The sequence below is a fragment of the Ipomoea nil genome, unplaced genomic scaffold, assembly GCF_001879475.1.
Source record: "Ipomoea nil cultivar Tokyo-kokei standard unplaced genomic scaffold, Asagao_1.1 scaffold0706, whole genome shotgun sequence".
NCBI lineage: Eukaryota > Viridiplantae > Streptophyta > Magnoliopsida > Solanales > Convolvulaceae > Ipomoea > Ipomoea nil.
In genome coordinates this window covers 151,099-176,032 of record NW_017617134.1, presented here as the reverse complement: position 1 = coordinate 176,032, position 24,934 = coordinate 151,099, and the positions used below count along the sequence as shown (strand labels likewise).

Sequence of the window (24,934 nt, the reverse complement as noted above, 5' to 3'; positions counted from 1 at the left end):
AAATATGAGAGATGAGTGGGTTGCAGTATATATGATTTTTTGTGGAACTTGTGATGGGAAGATAAATAAATAAATAAAGCTATGCCTGGTGCTAGTTTGGCGCACCAGGCGCGCCCAGAGGGTGCTTTGGTTGCGTTTAGGGGTGTTAGCAAACAATACTTTTGGTAAACTACTCGTGTTTGTGTTCTGAAAGCGTGTTCGTTTATTAAGGTAAACGAACATAAATGAATAAATTTTAGATGCTCGTTTAATAAATAAATAGAGTATAAACTTTTGAATACTCGTTTGCTAAGAGCTCGTAAACGCGTTCGTTAGTATTCGTTTAATAATATTCATGAACGTGCTCGATAGTATTTATTTAATAATGTTCACGAACATGCTCATTTAATAATGTTTACGCATGAACTTAGCTCAATGGTTCAGTAGGTAATATTTGGAGAAGAGACCAAGATTCGAATCTCAACGACGGCAGTGTGAGGATTATGCCAACATAAACATATCTCTTGTGCACACCAGCATTTGGCCCAATCTGTTGAGTCATTGAGTAACCGTAATTTACATCTTCGTAAATATGTTGTCGGGCTGATGTATCGGTGTGTAAGAGCCCTTGGAGTTGGGAATTCAACTTTTTGGGAGGAGAAGTTCATTCAACCTCTATATTGCTAATTCCTAAGCCTTAATAATTCTACCAAAAGGTTATTAATGGGGTTGATTTTTTTTTACTTATACTCCAATAGTCCAGTGTCCCAGAGAGTTAAGAACAAGATGGCCCACAATTGCCATGTCCCTTTACTTGGTAAGTGTTTTTTAATTTTATTTTTTTTTATAAGTGCATGTAATAGGATCAAATAAATGAGATATGAAGTTAAACCTATTGCTTAAAAAACAATGTTATACCAAGGACTAAGATTCACATGGCAAGATATATAAACTCCTTATACATATTCAGTGCCCAAAAATAACATATTGATGAACTTAAGTGCACTTTTTTAAAGTTCAAAGGCCTAATTGACTTTTCAAATAAAATTTAGTCATATGTGACTCTTTTTTCTACTAAAAATGAACTTGTAGTATATTAAAAATGAACATGTATCAAAATATAATGAATTTACTAAAAAAAATGAAACACTACCACACTAAAAATGAATATATTTCAGCATTCACATTGCAAGGTAGGCTTTGAGGTGTACGATATAATTTGCCTTTAAAAAAACAATATGGGCATTACACTCAACTCATCAGCTAGAATTAAATATAACTTATCACTATGGAATATTATGAACTTCCAATAAATATTTTGCTCCACCATATTAAAATGTAAAATAAGCAGGGACAGATCTACTGTGTGGGCAGTTGCCCCCTCCCCATCCTATCCCTTATATATAAGAATCATGATTCATTTACAGACAAATCTCGGAGCTTGTTGAGGATACTCGGCCATTAAATCTACCAATTATTATATCATGGGGATCATGATGAAGTGAACCATTAACATAAAGTTCATTTTTTAATATACTGAATATTAATTTTCAATACATTACATGTTTATTTTTTTTTGGTATAATGAATGATCACTATTTGGTTTGTTATCTAAAATTGAACTTTCAATATACTAAAATAAATATTTATCTGTGATTCATATTACAATATGAATCATGGATTCATGGTGAACAATATTTTTTGAATGCTACTAGCTCTATTACATTGTAGTATCTGTTCATATACTTTCTCAACCTACTGAAACACAAAGAGCCAATAACGCCTCCACTAAGGCTCGAACTTACAACCTTCCAAATGGAAGTCCAACCCGGATACCATTAGCCAATATATTTTGCCTGAGTCTACTGGGTTTGTTGTGACTTGTGTGGCACGTACTTTTCTAATAGGCCGAAGATTTGTATCCGTTGCTTTGTACGTTTTCAAATGAAATGAAGATAAGATCAGACTGTTGGGGACTTGAGGGAACATGTCGATCAACAATTATATGTTTGAATGAGATAATGACTGATTTGGAATTATAGCGAAATTATCGATTTGATTTTCGACTATTATCCTTATTAAATTAAGTCATTAATTTTAAAAAAATTATCTAATTTCTCTTCTGTTATCATTTTACGATTCAAATTGACTATTTTTCTATAACTCAAATTGACGGGAGGACAAAATTAAGAAAGATTCTTAAAATTAAAAGTACTTAATTTGATAAGGATGATAGTGGATGACCAAATCAGTTTGAATTGTTGCATGCACTTCAAATTATTGGCAAAAAATGAGTACAATCAACTATGCAGCAACAACTGAAATATATGAATATATACTTATCAATCAATTATTATTAGGAAAAAAAAAAAAGAAGGGAGGGTACTATTTCTTTAAATAAAAACTAATTAATTATATACAAAAATGTTATTTTTTTAATAATAGTTAACATTTTTACTTTTGACGTGGTAGAATTTTATTAAATTTTTGGTGTTATATTGATCAATGACACGAAAAGATACACTGACCATTGTAACTGATATATCATATTAATGCAAATGTAAAGTTGAATGTTAGAGTCTTATAAATAATGTGTCATGTTTAAGAGTTTTGAGCTACATTTTTATTTAAGTAAGAGTTAAATTTTACTGGTACGACATCATATAAATTTGAATTAGTCTTACCGTAGTATGACATTAGATGTGTTTACTTTTACTGCTCAGTATGATAAGACTAATTAGCTCAGAATCCACCTCGACCACAATTCTCTCCATCCATTGATCTCTAGCAAGAATGAGTCATTCTCTCAACCCCAAAGTTGATCAACGTAACTGCTTACAATTCCCACCTTAATTACAAACTCAGCAATCCAAGAATCATTGTGGTCCCTAATTAATCCACCTGCACTAGTCATCTGGCTCGTCCTAAATTAAATGTTATAATCCTTTATAAAAATATTTTGCATAATTGGTAAGTTATATGTTAATTGTAAGAGTAGATGAATTCATATTAATTTCATAATAATTGAAATATTAGGTATTATATATAAAATAAAAATTGGAAATGGAATAAAATATAATAATTCATTTAAAAGAGAAAGGGTGGGCATGGCAACTGGATATGGGAATTTTGCCGTTTCTTTACTTTTTCCTCTCCTGAGTGGCTCCTTTTAATTCAGATTATTCTCCTATTTTCTTTCCTTGTATTTCCTGCGTACTACCTCTTTCTTGCCTTAAATCTCTTTTCTGTGCTTCTGATTTCCGATAACAAAAACAAATGTCTTCCAGAGGGGTAAATCTTCTTGGGCTATTTTCATTTTACTTTTCTGAAGTTGTTTTTTTGTGTTTAGATCTGAAAGAATGCTTTTTTTTTTTTGGTTACCCTGATCCACCATTATTCAATTTGTGCTTAATTTTAGCAATGAAGTTGGACTGCTAAGAAAGTTTGCATCTTTGTGTACTTGTGACAAGTAAGAGAGTTGAATCTGGTAATTAGTGTAAGAATTGGAGCATTTGACTGTAATCTACTGGTTTTATGCCTAGTGGTTGGAATCAACTTATATGTGTTTGTAATGATCCTTGTTTGGTTGGTATATTTTCATTTCTTTGCCATTTCTGGACTCTTTTTTTGCAATGGTATTTTGTTTGAGATTTGTTTTTTCAATGTGCTGCTGAATGTCTGATATATGGTTCTGAACTGCAGATCGATTAAAATTACAGATTATCGTTATCATTACTATCATGTTTCTTTCTTTTGTGGTGTTTCATTGCTCAGTACTGTCTCTTGATGTTCTGACTTTGTTGCTTATTTTGGTCACTGGACCGGACCGCCTTAAAGTTAATAATTGGTGTTTTAGCCATTTTTGTATCTTGATTTTGTTGGTATGGTGAAGAATGCAAGTGCAGCTTCTTTCATATTCTTAGCTGCCAAGTACCGGATCTTGATCTTTGGCTACTGAACCACCCTTACAAGTTGAAAAAATGGGCGTTTTACTACCAAAATCAGAACTTTCTCGAGTCTCTGTGTCAGTATCCATTGTTTGATTTTATTTCCATGTCGGGTAGTTCAAATTCATTTTTATCTCTAGGTTGCCTTCTTGAACAACTTGACGGATAGCTTGTAGTTCTATAATGACTTCGTATCTTTGCATCTATATCCATATCTAGTAGTATAAGTTTAAAGTCGGGATTGGTTTGAGTTGTCCTTTGCCCCTTGTCGGGTATGGATGAATCTTCTCTTTGTAATCGATAGATGGATAGTTCAAATCCCGTTTATCTTATTGCCATTTCTTCCTTGGATTGATCGGGTCTTAATGTCATCACTATAGGTTTAAAGAATCATTATTCATCAAAACTAAAGCTTTACGTTGCTAATTCGCTATGCTTATAGGCAAATGCATCCTCCGGGATGGGAGTTGCTGACCACAGCAAAAGCACGTACATGGAATTGCAACGAAAGAAGGTGCACCGTTACGTGATCTTTAAGATAGATGAGAAGAAGAAAGAAGTTGTGGTTGAGAAAACTGGAGGTCCAGCTGAAAGCTACGATGATTTTACTGCGTCTTTGCCTGAGAACGATTGCCGTTATGCTGTCTATGACTTCGATTTTGTTACTTCCGAGAATTGCCAAAAGAGCAAGATATTTTTCATCGCTTGGTAAGTTATATTATTTATCAAGCTAAATCTATTTGACATAGGGGTGTTTGGTAAATAGCTGTTAGCTGATTGGGTTAGTGGGTTTAATTAGTTGATAACATTAACTGATTGTAGAAAGATGTTTGATAAATTAGCTATAAGCTGATAGCTGATTACATGCAAAATGACTTTCTCAAAAAGTTCATCGAAAAAGCTACTTTGAGCAGCTTTTTGAATTTTAGCGTTAATGTGGTGTGTTCGATCAGGTCTCCCTCGGTGTCAAGGATCCGTTCTAAGATGCTATATGCGACATCCAAGGACAGGTTCAGGAGGGAGCTCCAAGGCATCCACTACGAGATACAAGCGACTGAAGCAACCGAGGTGGATCTCGAGGTGCTCCAGGAGCGTGCTAATTGATCCTATATATCGTGAAAGGGGTTTCCGATCTTCAATCTACTATCCGTGCATGACTTATATGTATGTGGAAGAATAATGTGGCATCTGGTAACGCTGAACAGGAGCTCGTTCTTATGATAAAAAGTATGGTTACAGGCAGGGCTCCTTATTATCATGATGGTTTCCAGATGACAAGTTGTTTTGACTATCAACTATGTGCCCTTTCTAGGCTTATGGACTACTACTGAATATGTATATGTTGTCACCTGGCTACCTTATTTTGTGTCAATAATGTTTTTTTGTGTATCCACTTGTTTTTGTCTACCTTTAGGAGTTCCCAAGTAATCATATACTTGGGACGATAAATACATTATTGGGTTACTTTTAATTAGGGAGGTAAATTAATATAACATGAATTTTTTTTTGTCAAGTTTAGGTGGTTGCACAATTGCATTATCCCAATATATTCAAGGGCCAATTTGACCATTATCCCTATTTTCATGAACAATAATTTATAACATTATTAAAATTATATTTTAAAACTTAAAAAAAAAATCTAAAAAAGAGTCTATGACAAGTTTTCATGTATATTTTTTTCTAAATTGTTTGTGAAAGAAAGAATAGTCTTGAGCTGATTAACCCATTAATTTATGGGTTTCAAGTTATTGGGTTAATTTTTTTTTTGAAGGGAAAACAATAATATTATTAAAATAAGTATGCAATACAATAAGGAATCATTGAAAGCCAACGAGTAGCTCTAGCAAGAGCATGAGCAAACTTGTTCGTTGATCTCGGAACAAAACGAATAGACACTGATTCAAAGTGTCGTTTAAGAATTCGGCACTCATTTAAAACACAACCAACATAGGAAAGATCGCGTGGCATACTCTCAAACCACTTGCAAACCATCTGACAATCGGAGAAGATGATCACATTGGAATTGTTATCACCTCTTTCTTTAGCCCAAGACAACGCCTCCTTTACAGCCATAGCTTCAGCAAGTAGAGCATCATTCAAACATCTTATGGAGCCATTCTTAGCCTCCACAAATTCATTTTACCCAAATTCATTAATATATTTTTCTGTTTTTTCAGATTAATTCATTAATTTCAGGCTAATATTAATATGCTTACTTTTAATTGAGTTTTGAGCATGATAATTAGCACCTAATTTTATTAATATTTAAATTTTAATTGTTTGTACATATGAAGAAAGGGGAAACAAGGATTGAATTTGTAGTTTCATATTTTAGTCATAATCATATCTTTGGGGTTTGGGTGTGAAATGCGAGCTGGTTGTGTTTGTGCAAAAGGGTAAGTGTCTAATTCTCCTTTTTGGATTAGTTATTGAGTACATCAAAGGAACTCTTGTGAGTTTTAACTATTTATACTTTTTTTTTTTTTTTTTTTTTGGAATGCTACTCTTCTTGTTTGTTGAGGACATCAAAAAAAGTTTTGTGAGTTTTAGGCCTTGTTTGGCAAACAGCGGTTAGCGGTTAGCGTTAGCAAATTGTGTTAGCGGTTAACAAATAGCGGATTATGTTAGCGGGTTTAACCAGCGGATTATATCAGCGGTCTATAAAAAGATGTTTGGTAAAATTAGCGGTTTAGATTAGTGGTTAACATGTAAAATGACAAAAATGGTATACATATATAATAATAATAATAATAATAATAATAATAATAATAATAATAATAATAAGAAAACAAAGAAAAAAAAACAAACAAAAAAGATGTGGGATTCTAATCCCACATCGAAAGTAAAACAAATAAAAGGGGCGTTGGCTCCCTTATAAAAGGGAGCTCAACGCCCCTTCAATTACAGTATTCCCTTGCCCATCCCACATCGGATGGGCAAGAGTTGTGAAGCCTGAGGCTTCTTTATTTAATTAAAGAAGCCTCAGGCTTCGTATTCTTATATTATATAATATATATAATATAATAATATAATAATAATAATATAATGTTAGTTAATTTTTTTTTTAAAATTGGCGGGCGTTTTGGGAAAGAAAAAATCTTTTCCAAACGCCATCCCAACACGTTGCTAATAGTAGCGTGTTGAAGATCAGCGGTTTGGAGCAAACTACTGAGTAACCAAACATGATTTTTGGTGTTTTGACTTTAGTCAAAACGCCAAAATGGTGGATCCGTCGAAATTTTGGCGGATCCGCCATTAACCAAACAAGGCCTAATGATTTATGCTTTCTTGTTTGTTAAATGGTTTGTGAATTGTAAATTTTCACTTGATTGTTAGGGAGACAATTGTTATAGCTTATTATACAGAATGATGATAAGATATATAATAAATACACTTTAACTCATATTTGTTTGTTAAATTTTGACTTGTCTTAATTATTTTTGAGTTTAAATGATCAAATCCCATATATTTTAATTGAAGTATAGACTTATGTATGATTTTGAACAATTTTAATGTGTTTTGATGTTATTCATGATGTAGGCAAACTAATGCTAGAAGCAAAACAAAAGTGTGCAGCATTGCATGCATTTTCATCCGAAAAGATATCTGCTCGGTATTTTGACCATAAGTTCATAACTTGCAATAGAAAGGTCCAAATTGAGGTAATTTAAACATCATTAGAAAGTCAACTCAAAGGATCATAAGTCAAATTCAGAAGTTACATGATCAAAATCGGCCTAGAAGTTAAAGTTGCGTTGCAGAGTTGTTGGAGTGCACATTGCATGCATTAGATGCGTCAAAAGCCAAGTTTGACACGTCAAAGTGTGCTGAATGGTGATTTTCTTTAGATGTACTAGTTTGACAGAACGATATGCTGTGAGCACGTGTCCAGGTGGACACAGTTCTATATTCATAATTTTTATATCGTAGATTCATATTTATATACTGTAGATTTATAAAATTTATACTTTAGCCCGCATGGGTAGCTCAACTGGTCATAGAGGTGAAACTTTGGAATAATGACTAGGAATCGAGTCTCACCAGCGACAGTGTGGGAGCAACCTCTCAAAGTGAGGGGGGCTCATTGTGCGCAGTGAGCACCGGTCTAGCCTCTATGGTTCATGTTCAGTTGAGTCACCATGATTTACATCCTCCCAAAATGCTCTGTCGGGCCGGGGTGTGGGGGGCCCTTAAGGTTGGGGTTCAGTCTTTTGGAATAATAAAATTTATACTTTAGATTCACAATTTCTAAATCGTAGATTCATAATTTAAATATAGTAGATTCATAATTTTTATACTGCAGATTCATAATATCTATACTGTAGATTCATAATTTATGTACTGTAAATTCATAATTTCTAAACTGTATAGTTATCAAATTATGAACGTATAGTTCTCTGATTTATGAAAATAGAGTTCAACAATTGAAATCTAAAGTATAAATTTTATAAATCTATAATATAAAAATTATGAATATGAAATCGTGTCCACCTTATAAGGTGGGCACGTGCTAACTGCATAATTTGCCTAGTTTGACGCGTCCAACTTATCACTCAAAGCATTGAAAGTCACGAATCTATAATTTTACAACAACACATAAATTACATTTTGACCCACATTTGCTCTAACTATAATAAATACATTTTGACCCACATTTGGGAGTTTTTTGCATTTTTAGTCCCACGACTATAGTGGCACTGGCAGAATTGATCCACGACTTTTGAACCTTGCAATTTTAGTCCACGACTATTGATTTTTTTGCAAAAATGGTTCTTCCGGCCACTTTTCCGTCAAAATTTCACCGGAAAAAAAAAATTCTCTATTTTTAGTCGGATTAAAATTGACATTTTACTTATCCTAAAAAATTAAAAGAAAAAAATTGATATTTGACTACATACAATATTACTGGGCTACATACTACTGCCCCAGGCAGCGGAGTACATATACCACTCCAATGCTGCTGCCGGATAACCCAACTAGCTCGGGGAACGCCACGGCCGCTCTGCCGCTTACTGACAGCCCTGCCTGCTCCAGGAACTCCGCCGCCTGGGGCAGTAGTATGTAGCCCAGTAATATTGTATGTAGTCAAATATCAATTTTTTTCTTTTAATTTTTTGAGATAAGTAAAATGTCAATTTTAACCCGGCTAAAAATTGAGAAATTTTTTTTTTTCCGGTGAAATTTTGACGGAAAAGTGGCCGGAAGGACCATTTTTACAAAAAAATCAATAGTCATGGACTAAAATTGCAAGGTTCAAAAGTCGTGGATCAATTCTGCCAGTGCCACTATAGTCGTGGGACTAAAAGTGCAAAAAACTCCCACATTTGGAAATTCAACTTTTTTCTGGAAGAACTAAAGAAGAATTCTTGTTAGATTAGAATTAGTTTGGGAAATTCTATTTGCATCACTCATTTTGCTATTTACACCTCCTATTTAATAGGTGTAATAGTTTTATAGGTGGTGCAAATAAAAAAGCGCTATTTGCACCACCTCATTAAATGTAGTCAAACATTAATCTTTATTTTTTTATTTTTTATTTAATAATCAATCTCTTTATTATTATTATTATTATTATTATTATTATTATTATTATTATTATTATTATTATTATTATGTTTTAATGCCTAATTATTTTGTGCAATATTTTTTTAAGTTTTTTATTTTCAACAATTTTTTTTTAAGTTTCTTTTTTCAATACATCTTTTTTTGTTCAATACATGTTTTTTAAGTATATATTTTCAATACTTATTTTTGTTTATGTTTTAATTTTAAATAAAGAGAAATAATAATTAATTTTGTTATTCTAATATTTTTTATAACTCAAATTTGTTGTATACATTATTTTAAATTGATTTAACTATAAATTGAAATATAAAATGATTACTAGTGATATTTGAAATGAATAAATATACTGTAAATACAATTTTATAAAGTACCTATCTTTTTATACTGTAAATACGGTAACAATTTTATAAAGATATATGTGGGTTATAATTCTAACAATTTTGATGTAGTTAAAATTCTATAAAGATATGTGGGTTAGAGTTCTATTCAGACTTTGAAATATAAATTGATTTTCTACTTATCTTTTTATACTGTAAATACTGTAACAATTTATAAAGATATGTGGATTATAGTTCTAACAATTTTGAGGTAGTTAAAATTCTAATCATAAAATAAGTGGAGGTCAAGGCTTCTAATCATAAAATAAGTCTACTGCATGCGTTCCTACACTCTTTCTATTTTGAATTTTGTATTTATGGTTGTTCTTCCGTCTATGTAGAATAGTTTCCTACAATTGTGTATTCTTTGTAGTATATATTGCTCTATGTACTCAGTACCTGGGATGAAAGAACCAAAATGAATTCATGAGGGTTTCATTAATGAATCGCTTCCGAATAGTATGTTCCGGGTTTATTTAGATAATGAAGATCTGATTCTAAGTTATGTTTCGGGAAAGATCCGACGTAGGTGACTTTGTTCATAAGCTAATAAGATCTTTTATCGATGAAAATGCGGTGGGGTATCGTATAGTTATAAGGCTGCTTTTAGGAGTGATCTTTCTCTCTAACTAGAAAGATCATAAGAGACGAAAGATCGTAGCCTAGAGGCTACATAAGGTGCTTTCGAGTTCTAAGAGTTTTCTTCTCCCTTCTCACGTTCACGCTTTATAAACTTACTATTGGCTATGGTAAGTAGAAAAAGAAGTTCTCTTCCATTCATCGAGATGGTACAATTGGTAGGTCACCGGGTTATTCAAATAAGTCGTGTTTTCCGTGGTTTTCCCATGTTACAACTTCCGTACCAATTCGGTCGATCCGGAATGGATCGGTTAAACATTCCATTAGGGAGCCTGGTCTTGACTCTTCTGTGTGGTATTCATTCTCGTTCGGCGGCTTTTCCCTACTCATCATCTCTATCTCGAACCATGTTACCATTCATTCCGAGTCGCCAAGAGCTAGAACAGCTTCTTCCCCCTCGGGAAGTAAGATAGCAGGAATAGTAGATCCACTACGCTTTGCGCCTCGTATTCCTTCTTTAAGGCCGGGAGCCGGGAACTCAAAAAGCATCTATCTGGATGGTGGTCACTCCTTGCCTACTTATCTTCCGATAAAACTTCCAACAACGTGCCATAAGGGCTAAAATCGCTTATTTTCAATAGCTGCGGTTCTTCCTGTATTGCTCCTCTTATGGAGATAGGGACTCTTCCTTTTGAGTTGAGTTTCCTCCCCTTTAACTTAACAACAACCAATATATTATTTATTACTCAATAAATTGATTTTTTTACCTATCTTTTTATACTGTAAATACAATAAATTAATTAATTTATAACTATATTCACAACAAATTAAATTAATTCAGTATATAGATAGACTCACCAGTCACCCAATAAATAAAATCTCAAATTCATTACTCTTTATTAGAGTCGTCAAAACGGGCTTAGCCCGCCGGCCCGGCCCGCCCTTACTTAGGTAGGGGGCGGATTTTGAAAATAGAGGACCGTTTAGGAGCGGGCTTTTTTGGCCCGCCCCGCTTAGGCCCGCGGCCCGCCAAGCCCGTCCCGCCGGGCCTGCGGGCTACCCGCCATTATTTTATTTTATTTTATATAAAACATTTTTATATAAAATATGCACTTTAAAATTAATTTTATGTGTAATATTTTTGGACTTTGTAGTTGTGACTAGTTTGATGTTTGATAAACTATGAACTTTGAACTTTATGTTTGATTATTATGTTTCATGTGAGTTATGACTTATGTATTAATTTATTTTAATTAGTTTGATGTTTGATGAACAATTTTTTTTTTTTTTTAAAAGAGGGTTTTGGGCGGGGGCCCGCCTAGCCCGCGGGCCATTGGCGGGGCGGTCCGGGCCTGTCAAACCTAGGACCGTTTAGGAGCGGGCTTTTTTAGCCCGCCCCGTTTAGGCCCGCGGCCCGCCGGACTTTGGCCCGCCCCGCCCCGCCAGCCCGTATTGACACCACTACTCTTTATACTATAATTTTCTCTCTTAAAATGGATCAAAGAGATTGTTATTTAGTCAATTGAGAAATTATATCTAATTTAAATGAATCATAATTACCTAGCAAGCAAGAACAAAGTGGCTTAAAATACAAATAGCAACACCCATAGAAATAAATAACAATTCATTAACAATTCAATTCTGCCTATTTGTTTATACTGTAAATACAATAAATTGCTTAATTTACAACTATATTCACAACAAATTAAATTGATTTACAACTATATTCACTAAATTGATTAATACTATAATTTTCTCTCTTGACATGGAACAAAGAGATTGTTATTTAGTCAATTGAGAAATTATATCTAATTTAAATGAATCCTAATTACCTAGCAAGCAAGAACAAAGTGGCTTAAAATACAAATAGCAACACCCATAGAAATAAATAACAATTCATTAACAATTCAAATTCAAATAACAACTTAAAATACCTCATAATGTCCTTGACTTTGATCTTGATCATTGTAACTAAGTAACTGGCTTTGATTCTGATTATTGTAACTAAAAAAATCTTCCATCCAATCATCCATGGCTTATAGATTGTGTGATACATATACATAACACACACCCCACATATATAAAGAGTCATATGAGTCCAATTTGTATTCTCTGCCGCCTAAATTATCAGTAATTTCATCTCACAAACATCAATATTGACTAATTGTTTAAAAAAAATATGTATTGAAATTATAAACTTAAAAAAATGTATTGAAATTAGAAACTTAAAAAAATGTATTAAAATTAGTAACTTAAAAAAAATATGTATTGAACAAAAAATATATATATTGAACAAAAAAAAAGATGTATTGAAAATAGAAACTTAAAAAAAAATATTTATTGAACTTAAAAAAATATTGCATAAATAATTAGGCATTAAAACAAACAAAAAAAAAAATAAAAAACAAAAACAAAACAGTGACTGGGTTCATCTTTTTTTTTTAAAAAAAAAAATTAATGTTTTAATTAATTAGGTTTTGAATTAAAATATTATTAATTATACCTCATAAATGAGGTTTGGTCAAGGTGGTGCAAATAGCAAAATAAATCTTTATTTGACTATTTACACCACCTATGCAATTATTAAAAATTTTCACATTTTTACAATTTCAAGATACTTTATATCCACTTTTGGTCAAAGGGGGTACAAATAGCAACACCCATTAGTTTTTGTTTTATTTTGTAAAAAGAGAGATAAAAATTATATATGTATTTCAAGATTCAAGCTTCTAATTAATTTTTTTTGACTTATTGGTCATGTTTGGTAAAATAGTTAACTTATCAGTTAATTTTGACTTATTTGACCACTATTAGCTGTTTAACTTAGTTAAACAACTAATATGAGTGTTTGATTAATTAGCTTTATGTAATAGTTTATTGCTCCAAAACACTAAAATTTAAAAAATTACTCAAAATACTTTTTTGAGAAAGTCATTTTTTGTATGTAATTAATTATCAACTAACAGCTAATTTATCAAATATTGTTTTACAAATTAATGTTATCAGCTAGTCAAACCCACTAATTCAAACAGCTTTCACGTATTTACAAAATCTCGTGTTTTTTTTTTTGGTAGCGAGCAAAATCTCGTGTAATATATGGATTATTGACCCCTTTGTCTAAACTTTTCTATTAAAGGAATTAAAGTGGTGTCATATCAAATAATTTGAAAGGTTTACAGAATTTAGTATACGGGCGCTAAAAGGAAGAGTCATAGAAAAGAAAACAGTACGGAGCATTTGGCATATACTCCAAAAATGTCCCAAACCCCAATCAGGAAACTGGTGAAATTCTTTACTCTCTCTCCCTGCATCACATGAGATGCAAATGCCCATAGCCCAAAGCCCAAAGCTTTTTTTTTATATTTGGTTTGGTTTTCCTTTTGTGGCAATTTGGTGGTCCATTGGATAACATTATTTAATATTTTATTGTCCTGCTAGTTGTTATTGCCCTGATTTGGCTCCCAGTTGCTCACATGAAGTCTAATTTTTCTGCTCTTTGTTGAAAAAGACTCCAGCAAATATGAATGCTCCATGTGGGTTTGTCCTGTAGTTTTTTTTTTTTTTTTTTTTTTTTTTTTTAATTGAATTTAGTTGAAATAATAAATTTGTACAAAAGCTTTGATATTTTTTCTCTGTTGTGCTCCCCCCCACCCCAGGGTTTGATTATGATTCTTGGCTGACGTTGGGGATTAGTATTGACTTATTTTGGGGATTTTTATTGCGGCTTTATTTTGGGGTTTGCTATGATGGGTTTCTGGAAAAAGCTGGAATTTGTGTCATTCTCAGTCTGGGTTTGAGCAAAAAGATATGGGATTTTGATATTTCTTTTCAAGATTCTGGGTTTTGGAAAGGATGTTCAGGTGGGGTTTCCTTTTTAGTTGAAAAATTGAAATTAGAGGATCTGAATTTTGTGCCAAAAAGGGGAGGAGTTGGGGGATGATGGATAACAGTAACTCCAAGACCATTGTGTGGTTTAGGAGGGATTTGAGGATTGAGGACAATCCTGCTTTTGCCACTGCTGCTAGAGATGGGAGTGTATTCCCAGTTTTTATATGGTGCCCTAAAGAAGAAGGGCAATTCTACCCTGGAAGGGTTTCAAGGTGGTGGCTCAAACAGTCTCTCATTCACTTGGACCAGTCTTTGAGGTCCCTTGGAGCTGAATTGGTGCTCATCAAAGCTGATAATACTCTTGATGCCCTCCTGGAATGCATAGCTGCTGTTAAGGCAACAAAAGTTGTCTATAATCATCTCTATGGTATTCTTTTCCCCCCTCCATTCCATTCATTTCTTTTACTCTTGTGTTATAAAATTGGTGACCTTGATGCTCACCATCAATTCATTTGGTATCATGTTTGATCCATTGAACTACCACAAAGCTTTCCCTTGTTTTGTTCAAGAAGTAAGGTTATGAACTTAGGAATTTCTCGAAAGGGTGAAGTTTATGAAAAAGGCAATGGCCCTGTTTGGTAAAATGGTTGTTAGCTGTTAGCTGATTGTGTTAATTAGAGGGTATAAATAGTTGATAACATTAGCTGATTGTAGAAAAGTGTTTGGTAAAAGCTTGATAGTTTCCTTTGTTATAACTTCAAAATTGTTCTGTTAAAAGCAAAAGAAAGATCGATTTTCAAACTAAGCACTCGAATCTGTCTTTTCATTTTGTTAGATCCTATTTCTGTTGTGCGTGATCACAGCATCAAACAAAAATTAGGGGAGCTCGGTTATTCTGTACAAAGCTACAACGCGGAGTTGTTGAATGAACCGTGGGAAGTTTATGACGATGATGGGAAAGTGTATACAAGATTTGATGCGTATTGGGAGAAGTGCTTGAACCAGAACAAGGAACCGGTTTCACATCTACCTCCATGGCGATTAATGGCAGCTGCTGGGTCAGTTAAGAAGCTCTCGATCGAGGAATTGGGTCTTGAAAATGAAGCAGAAAAGTCTAGTAATGCCTTACTGGGAAGGGGATGGAGACCGGGGTGGAGTAATGGCGATAAAGCTCTAACCGAGTTTATAGAACATCATTTGCTTGACTACTCAAAAAGTAGGATCAAAGTCGGGGGGAATTCTACATCTCTTTTGTCCCCTTATCTTCATTTCGGGGAATTAAGCGTGAGAAAAGTATTCCATTCCGTGCACATGAAGCGTATACTCTGGGCAAGAGAAGGGAACTCGACAGGAGAAGAAAGCGCAAATCTTTTCCTTAGAGCTATTGGGCTACGAGAATTTTCCCGCTACATCTGTTTTAACTTCCCGTTTACTCACGAACGATCGTTATTGACCAACCTGAAATACTTCCCTTGGAATGCTGATCAGTCCCGGTTTAAGGCTTGGAGGCAGGGTCGGACCGGGTATCCTTTAGTCGATGCGGGAATGAGAGAGCTATGGGCTACTGGATGGGTTCATAATAAAATACGAGTTATTGTTTCGAGTTTCTCTGTGAAATTTCTTCTGCTGCCATGGCAATGGGGTATGAAGTATTTTTGGGATACTCTTCTTGATGCAGACTTGGAAAGCGATATTCTTGGATGGCAGTATATATCCGGCAGCTTACCAGACGGGCATGAGCTCGAGCGCCTAGATAGCCCCGAGGTACGTTCATATCTCGTGTTAAATCATGTTACAACATTAAAGATTGTAACTTTGAAACATTTGATTGGAATTGTGAATCCTAGGACTAATGTTTTTAATCCTAAAAAAGTGAACTTGTTCATGTTGAGCATATAATATAACATAAACATAAATGTGCAATCCAACTATCAGCTTAGGCTTTTAGTTAAGATGGAGCACATGCTTCAATTTGGTATCAGAGCCATACAAAAGGTCATGCGTAGCTATCAGCTTAGCCTTTTAGTTGAGATGGAGCACATGCTTCAATTGTTCAATCTTGACTAAAATTTCGAGGCAGATCCAGGGGTTCAACTATGATTCCGAGGGTGAATATGTAAGGCATTGGCTGCCCGAGCTTGCGAGAGTACCAACCGAGTGGATTCATCATCCTTGGGATGCGCCTTCGAGCGTGCTCAAGGCTGCTGGCGTGGAGCTCGGTTTGAACTATCCGAACCCCATAATCAATGTAGATGTGGCGAGGGAACGCCTAACTGAAGCTATATTCATCATGCGGGGAACTGAATCTGCTGCAACTGCGAAGAATTCTAATGGGGCGGGCGAAGTTGTGTTTGACAACTCTGACTGTAACGCGAGTTTGGCCATCCCGAAAGCCATTCCAAAGGAGAAGGCTCCTCCTTGTCCTAGCAGCTCGTCTCATGATCAGAAGGTGCCATCTTTTCATAATGGGGTTGTGAATAAAAAGAGACCAAAGCCCGAAGAAGAAGAGGAAAGGCCGGTGAAAGATGATGACATCCATTGCCAAAAGAACGAAGGGGCGACCTCGAAGATGGACGATGACTTGTGCTCTACAGCCGAATCTTCTTCAATGAAGAAGCAGAATACCGCGACTAGCAGTTATTCGTTTTCTGTTCCCGAAGCCATTTCAATTACAACTAGTGGGAAGTCTTTCGAGGATAACGAATCGTATGATATTAGGCTTCAAAGGCTAAAGGATTGTGAAATTGGTGAAACTTCAAGCAAAATAGGTAAGACTTCTGCATATATTTTCATAGCTTTCTTCCTTTTAATTTCTGCAGTTTAAAACAGGAAATTTCTGCTGAACAGACCTCATTGATCAGAAATTTTTGAAGAAAATTTTGCATTCTCTAATTTGCAGGATCTTTTGGAGGTGGAGACCCTTGAAATGAAAACTGAGAACAGATGGTTCAATGCTGGAAAGTTGCACTTTTTTTTTTTTTAATTTTTTTTTTAGTTGAGTTATAAATATCCCTAAATATTATGTATTCTACATGTAACATATATTTAGTATTTAATGTACACTGTTTCTCCAGCTGCCTAAAGTAGGGGTGTAAACGAGTCGAGTCGAGCCGAGCTCGAGCATACCCATGCTCGAGCTCGATCGAGCTCGTGACCTGATGCTCGAGCTCGAGCTCGGCAATTGTCGAGCTGCTCGAGCTCGACTCGAGCAGCTCGATTGTTCGAGCTCGAGCTCGATCTTGAGCTCGAGTTCGAGCTTGATTTTGAGCCGACGAATAGTCAAAGTCTCTCTTGAAATCTGAATTCTGAAGGCGCTAGAATTCTAAATTTTTTTAGGGCTTTTGAGTTTAAAATTTTAATTTTTAAATTTTAATTGTTATTTTTATATATTTTAATTATATTATATTATGTTACATATTATATTATACTATATATTATACAGCTCGCGAGCCGGCTCGACGAGCCGCGAGCCTAGAGTATCTAGGCTCGACTCGAGCTCGTTTATCTGACGAGCAGCTCGAGCTCGGCTCGAGCTCGATTTTGACCGAGCTCGAGCCGAGCGTTGACCGAGCCGCTCACAAGCAGCTCGCGAGCGGCTCTGCTCATTTACACCCCTAGCCTAAAGCATCCTACACTTTTTTGTGTCCTTGGCTTTCACCTGGAGTCCATGTTTGCATACTTATTTACAGAGTTACTTAAAAAAACAACATCGATATTCTCAAAAAACAAATGTAAATAACAAAATTGATATACCTTGCTCACAAAAGACGAAATTTTTTGGGTCCCACAAAATAGTGGGAGCAAATCACGAGGACTCAGCAACTCATTAGATCAACAAAACTTGCAAGATTCGTTTCTTAAGTTGCGTGTCAAAGCCTGAAGAGATTCCCGCCGGGATAAGGCTTTTCTTTATTTTATTATTTCTTTACATCGCGTCAGTCATGTTATGTTTGTCCGTTGTATGAAACCTCTACTATATAAAGAGGGAGGGAAAACGAAAGGCGTATATTCATGTCATGTTTATCCGTTTTATTTTAGAATCTATAACGAGAACATTAATAACTACATCTAAGAAATCTACCCACTCTTACACTGCGCGAGTGTTAAGACTCGATCCTATATTCTTGTTCATAACATTCGATCCTATATTCTTGTTTATAATCTATTACTCAAAAACCAGTTAGACCTCTGAAAGCACAAAAGTGATATACCTACTTGAGACAATAAGCCATATAACAAATTTCCACAAAAGTGGGAGCCAAGTTAATAGCATGTGAAAGAAAGAAAGAGAGAGAACAGATTTACAAAAAAGGATCAATCACCTTTCTTCAATGTAGTTGGTATCTTTTGTTTTCATCTAGAACCAATTGGAAATTCACACAAAAAGTCTTCTTTCTTTAACTTTGGAAATTTTGTGCACAAGTGACAAGTCCCAGTTACATAATTGTGTAGATTTCCTTGTGGATGGATGGAAAATTACAGGGAAAAGCAGATTCCAATCTTTTCTCAGTCACTGTTAAAGAGGAAATTTGATCCCAAAGAAAGATTAGGCCATAAAAGTTGCATTTTATTCCAACAAATAGTGGTTTAGTCCGAAGCCAGAAATACGTTTCTCACTGAGTTTGATGTGATTTATATTTTAATTGATTGTTATTGTCAATATGTGCATGGAGTTATACTATGTGGATCCCAAATTCTACTTCATCAGTTATACTTTCTGATGTGGCAAACATGGATAGGATATTTTTATTTTGTAGGTCCATAAAAAGTTGTCTACATCCAAGATTTTAAGGTGAACAGTAACTTAGCTAGCCCGCAGGCAGACATTAGATATGATTGATATAATAGAAGACTAGTTACTGTATTGCAATACTACTATTTTCATTTAATAAAAAAAAAATCTCATCATATCATATGACAGCATACCTATGCTTCATTAGACTTAGTTCTGCCATGGCCACTAAAGCCATACAACGTTACTAACTACTAGGAATACGATGTAAATATGTTTTTTCATAAGACTAAGTAATTAAACCGGCACTGTCCGCCCCTGAGCTCTCATCTCACTTCCACTCTCTTCTTCTCCCCCATTCTCTTTAGACATCTCTTCCAGCGATTTCCCCTTAGATTCTGGCACCAACAATGTGAACAATATGCCCAAAAAGTTGACGCATCCAAGAACAATCAGAGAGTTTCTGACACCAATCCCAGGAGGATACCCAGCATCAGTCTTCTTGGGATCAGAGGATTGCGCAGCGTACAAGAACCCAAACGCGCCGATAATGGCGCCGGCTTTCCCCGCCGCCGCCGAGATTCCATGGCAGGTGGACCTCAACCTCGCCGGGAAAATCTCTGCGGGGACGACGAACGTGGTGGCGTTTGGCCCGAAATTGGCGAAGAAGAAGGTGAGGGAGTACATGATTACGAATCCGATTCGGTTGTCTTTGTGTGTCCAGTGGGTGTAGGGAATGGCTAAGATGAACATGAAGACTGTCATGAAGAAGAAACCCATTAACTGAATGGCGAATCTCCCCATTTTGTCGATTAACGCCACCGTGAACCAGTACCCCGGCACGGTGCTGCAAAGGGCGATCAGCGTCTGGGCTCTGGCGATTCTATACACCTCCTCGAGCGCGTTCATGGTTTCCGCTTTCGGGATCCATCCAATGGCGGAGAAGATGTCTTTCTGGAAGAGATTCTGGCTGTAAAAAGCAATGTCGAGTAAGAACCAGGTGGTCGTGGTTCCCAATAAATGGAGGCCGTGGCGGCGGAGAAACTGTTTGGTAAAAAGCCCGAAATCTTTTTGGATAGATTCTTGAGGCTTTTCCTGTTCGGCTTCGATTTCAACCTGCATAACCATAACCTTAGACATATCCGAGGCCGCCTGTTTCGCGTTCTTGGCGACTAGGGCGGTGTAACGCGCGGTTTCCGGCATCTTCATTCGCCAGTAGTACGTCATCGCGGCGGGGAGGGCGCCGAACATGAGAATTATCCGCCAAACGTAGTCGGCCTGCGGGACGGTAGAGCGGATGGCGTTGAATGCGTAGTCCGGGGCGGGGAATGCCGCCTTGAAAGACGCGGAGACTATAATCGCCACCATCCCGCCCGCGAGAATCCCGAACCCCTGCATCGCGAACACGGCGGCGATGAACGCCCCGCGCGTCTTCTTGTTGGCGTACTCTGACATAATGGTGGCGGAGAGCGGATAATCGCCGCCGATGCCGAATCCCAGCCAGAACCGGAAGAAACAGAGCGTCGCCATCACGCTCTTCGGCGTGTGCCCGAACGAGAGCCCGGAAGCCACCGAGCAAATCACCATCATCATTAGCGTCATCCCGTACACCTTCTTCCTCCCCAGCTTGTCCCCCAGCCACCCGAAAAACAGCTGCCCCGCCAGCGTCCCGCAGAACGCGACGCCGTTCACCGCCGCCGAAACATTCGGCGGCAGTGTCCCCGGCTTCGCCGCGCCGTCGACGTGGTAGTAAATCCGGCCGAGCAGTTTAGTCACCAGGGAAATGCAGAAGAGATCATATGCGTCGGTGAAGAAACCCATTCCGGCAATCACGATTGCCGTGAAATGGTACCATTGTGTTTTCGCCAAATCGAGTGCGTTAAGCACTTGCAGTTGATCGCCGGCCATCTCCGATTAACTTCCTGCACTGTAACACATAAAGAAGATTATGGAAACCGTTGATTTTCTTTATACATTATAACCAAAAAGTGAAAGGGATATTACATTATAATATCTATTCAAATTATATACACATAATTACTTATCTTATAAGTTATAATTTCTTGATATTTTTTTCAATAATTTTTTTAATTATCTAAATATATCCTTCCAGCCGATAACTAGAATACTAATTCCCGTCCTAAGTACATTAAATGGTTGGAGACTGGCCAAATGGAGTAAAAGTTGGTGACCTTAATAGTCAAAGTTGGTGACCTTTGTAGGGCAGGCAAAGAGGTTTGTGGTGACAAAACAAAAAAGGGTAAGGTGATATGGGCTTTTAATAGTTTATATTTTATAATAATAATAAAGTCAAAATTTATACAAAGAATATGACAGCTGTGGCTTTTAGAGTCAGAGAATCAGGCTGAGGTTCAATCAGATTCTTTCTACGTCTTTTTTTTTTTTTTTTTAAAGCTGGTCGAGAAAAAAAGTAATACGTAAAATAGGCAATTAATTGTGTTCATAGAAAAAAGTGTGACAATAAATCTTATGTTTACTTATTTTAATTTTATTTTTGTTATTATAAATGACCCTTTAAGACTCTATGCACAAGTACATTAAATTTTAGAGGAAAAAAGCAGTGAACAATTAACAATAACGTGTCAAAGTTTATTTATGGACTATTCCATTATTACATACCAAAAAAGCACTCCATTATTACCTAACAAAAATTACTCTATTATTACTGTACCTTAAAAACAATGACTATTATTCCATATTAAGTAATTAATACAACTCTATTATCACATACTTAAAAAAAGAACGATTCTATTATCTTGTACTTTATTATTACCTAACAAAAATTACTATATTATATTGTACAGAAAGTGGAACGGTTCTTTTACCATTTAGCAAGAAAATAATGACTATATTATCACGGTCTATAAGGGAAAGAAAGGGAAAGAAATCTCCATAAACACGGGAAAGGAAAGAGACGTCTAACAGATAAGATTAGAAGAAAACAGAGGCATGTGAACCACTACAGCATAACACTATTTAGAACACAAGTTAGTCGCAGCAGCCAAAAAAGAAAATGTGAACGTCTCTACTTGTGGTTTACACAAAGTCCGAGAAAAACATCATGGGTTTTGTTCATACGATGTAACATGACTAGGAGTTTTCCATCTGCAACGAGGAAAATTCACAGGCATTATATAAGGGAAGGTTAAGATTTAAACTCGTAATTTTATGATTATAAGTTTGTATCATTAGCCATCTTGAAAAGGGTTATCCCGTGCAAAATACCTTTTTGATACAGGAGTAAATATGCTATAACACTCACAGGATTGGTTTTTTTCTAATGGGCTCTTAGCAACACGTAAATTTGCATGGAGTTAATTCTGATAACAAATTGAAGTATATGTTTATGTTGAACGATATCGTATGCGTATGAGTATGTGGATTGTAGTTTTGTGAGCGCTGATCTTATGGCCCTACCAATTATTTCCGTACAAGAACACCCAACAAAGCATTCTGGGAAAAGGGAAAACAAGGAGATCGAGGAGATTAAGGTAGTTTCGTTTCTAACCTTTGAAAGCTGATCGAGTTGGTCGGAGTTTTAGTGTTCTGAGAGCCGACGGGAACACACCGCAGAAGCTGATAACGTTATGCAGAAGATATTAACGTTTAAGTAATGCATTAATTTTGAGAGAGAGAGAGAAGTGATTGAGTAATGAAGATTGAAGAGGTGAGGGGGGAGTGGCTCAGTATTTAAAACAATGATGGAGCATCTAGCTCAAGAATATTCGTTTTATATCCTAAATTACCACCGTTCTGATTTTGCCACGTGGTCGCCTTGGCCAGGAATCATGGGTCTCGTCCGAGGTGGCAACATGGGAATCGTCGATACTGGATCCTAATATCCTATCCTTCAGTGTTACGTTGTAGGCTAGCTGCCGGGTCAACGGCCCATTTGGCTAACACATGTAGACATGTTAGTATTTTGCAATTTTGCTACGTTTATTTGGAATTCTTTACTATGATGCTTGCCCGTGTTGACCATAAAGTTTAATTTATTGTTATCCCAATTCCCATGGTCATATAATTTGGAAAAATTGAAAAATTAAAAACTAACCTTTATTTGATAATGTTTTAAAAGTAAAAATATTTATTTGAGAATATTTGTGAAATTATGTTGTAGGGATAAATTTTTATTTTGTCACATTATTATGTGACGAGTTATAATTACTCAAAGCGAAGCATTAGAGGTGTCTAATTCTCGGGTTTGGGAAAGGCCTAGGTCTAGATTAGTACTGATCAGGATCGGCCTAGGATAACGGGCGATAACCTAAGCCGGTCCCGGGCCAGAACATCTTATGGGCTGGTCCCGGGCTAGGCCTATAATTTTGTATTTATTTTTATATAAAATATTTATAAATTATTTTTTTAAATAAAATTTAAACAATTGGCCTCCTGATTAAAAACGAATGTTCTTACCACTTAAACTACTTCAACTTTTTGATATAATAATGTTAAATTAAACTATATATGCTCACGAGCACTTTTTTAAAGTTAATATTTTTGTTTAAAATAATATTTTAACCATTAATTTTAAAATAAAAAATTAATTTAATTTTATATAAAATTAAAAATTTATAAGACTTTAATAACATTTGAACTTGTACTATTAATTTTTTTTTATAAGACTTGTAATATTATTTGATAACTTATAAATATTATAAAGTGTATTATAATTTATAAAGTCCATGCTAGATTTTACCTGGACCTAGACTTGAGCTTGGGCCTGGACCAGTTTCGAGCTGGGCTCCAAGTTATTTTTTTATAGGACTTGAACTGACCCTAAGCCCGACCTATACCTGCTGGCAATTTATATCCTACACCACGGCGTACATTGCACTATGCGCCCAGATGCAAAACGACGTCGTTTTAATTATTTTTTTTTTGAAATTTCCAGCCCCAGTGAATGGCAGTAGGCTTTTCTTTAAAAAAAAAACCCGCTGTTCAAGAATGTACATAATGTTATACTTGAATACACATAATGTTATACATGAATACACATAATGTTATAACAAAATATACATACTCTTTTTAAAAGATAATACACATAATCTAACATAATACATAATAAACATAAACTTTTAACATAATACACATAAACTCTTAACATAATACACATAAATTTTCTGATTCGGATGTACATAATTGTATAAAAACAATATACATAATTGTATAAAAAATACACATAACTGTATGAACCAATACACATAACGTTGTGAACGAATACACATAACGTTGTGAACGAATACACATAATCTCAGCAACTTCCTACCGCGCCTCCCAACACGACCCCAAAACGACGTCGTTTTGGGAGGCGCGCGGCGCACAGTGCTATGTGCGCCGTGGTGTAGGATATAACGATTGATACCTGCTTTCTTATGGGACGATTCAAGATTAGTTCGACCTTGAACTGGTCCGTAGTCACATCTACAAAGCATTAAATTTATTCTTATTGAATCAATCTTATCCTACTACATTAGAGAGGGACCAACCATTTAACCATGTCTTATGGGGCAAGGCCAAATTTTAATTAAATGACTTTGAAAAAAGGTACTGTCATTACCGTTATTGAAAGCTATGTTCAAAGGGGTGAGCTAGTGAGATTCAATATATTCATAAAGAACCAATACTTGAGGTCTTAAATAGACTAGATGGCTACTAATTTTGGCTCTCCAAACCTTGGCTTGCTGATATTTAATCACCCTCTGGATGTAGTAGTTATATATGGACTCTATTTAGATCAATCTTGTAATGTCGACCCTGATAAAAAAAATTATTTCCTTTTTTTTTTTTTTACAAATAAAATTAATGTATAAAAATATATTATTAAAAAACTTTAATTGTGACATTTTAAATAACACTCATATTGATATATTTTTTTTAATTTTTAAAAATAAATCTATAGATAC

The 24,934-nt window shown here is 35.4% G+C and overlaps 3 protein-coding genes across 4 annotated transcripts; 2 read left to right on the top strand and 1 right to left on the bottom strand.

The window, feature by feature from the left end:
* The first annotated feature begins 3,070 nt into the window (after positions 1–3,070).
* On the top strand, positions 3,071–5,333 carry LOC109176476 (actin-depolymerizing factor). The gene is made up of 3 exons (XM_019325919.1): positions 3,071–3,270; positions 4,369–4,634; positions 4,880–5,333. The coding sequence occupies exons 1-3, from the start codon at positions 3,256–3,258 to the stop codon at positions 5,028–5,030; spliced, it is 432 nt and encodes a 143-aa protein (XP_019181464.1). The 5' UTR covers positions 3,071–3,255; the 3' UTR covers positions 5,031–5,333.
* Positions 5,334–14,133: 8,800 nt separating this feature from the next.
* Positions 14,134–17,353, top strand: LOC109176474 (cryptochrome-1). Its single transcript, XM_019325915.1, has 4 exons — positions 14,134–14,702; positions 15,111–16,039; positions 16,356–17,043; positions 17,175–17,353. Exons 1-4 carry the CDS (start codon positions 14,384–14,386, stop codon positions 17,198–17,200), a joined length of 1,962 nt encoding a protein of 653 aa, XP_019181460.1. The 5' UTR covers positions 14,134–14,383; the 3' UTR covers positions 17,201–17,353.
* A 1,782-nt stretch (positions 17,354–19,135) lies between these two features.
* On the bottom strand, positions 19,136–22,700 carry LOC109176475 (inorganic phosphate transporter 1-4-like). 2 transcript variants are annotated; one of them, XM_019325916.1, is made up of 2 exons: positions 22,537–22,700; positions 19,136–20,934 (listed from the first exon to the last, which is right to left on the bottom strand). In XM_019325916.1, exon 2 carries the CDS (start codon positions 20,913–20,915, stop codon positions 19,305–19,307), a length of 1,611 nt encoding a protein of 536 aa, XP_019181461.1. In that variant the 5' UTR covers positions 20,916–20,934; positions 22,537–22,700; the 3' UTR covers positions 19,136–19,304. The 2 variants fall into 2 exon arrangements, with proteins under 2 accessions (XP_019181461.1, XP_019181462.1); XM_019325917.1 differs by having other exon boundaries at positions 19,136–20,929; positions 22,537–22,696.
* Between the last annotated feature and the right edge of the window lie 2,234 nt (positions 22,701–24,934).

Excerpts from the sequence above, each read along its gene's own strand:
- LOC109176475 (XM_019325916.1), bottom strand. The coding sequence starts at position 20,915 with ATGGCCGGCGATCAACTGCAAGTGCTTAACGCACTCGATTTGGCGAAA.
- LOC109176476 (XM_019325919.1), top strand. Across the intron at positions 4,635-4,879 it reads AAGATATTTTTCATCGCTTG|GTCTCCCTCGGTGTCAAGGA; the intron begins GTAAGTTATATT and ends GTGTTCGATCAG.
- LOC109176474 (XM_019325915.1), top strand. The coding sequence starts at position 14,384 with ATGATGGATAACAGTAACTCCAAGACCATTGTGTGGTTTAGGAGGGAT. Across the intron at positions 16,040-16,355 it reads AGCGCCTAGATAGCCCCGAG|ATCCAGGGGTTCAACTATGA; the intron begins GTACGTTCATAT and ends ATTTCGAGGCAG. Across the intron at positions 17,044-17,174 it reads TGAAACTTCAAGCAAAATAG|GATCTTTTGGAGGTGGAGAC; the intron begins GTAAGACTTCTG and ends TCTAATTTGCAG.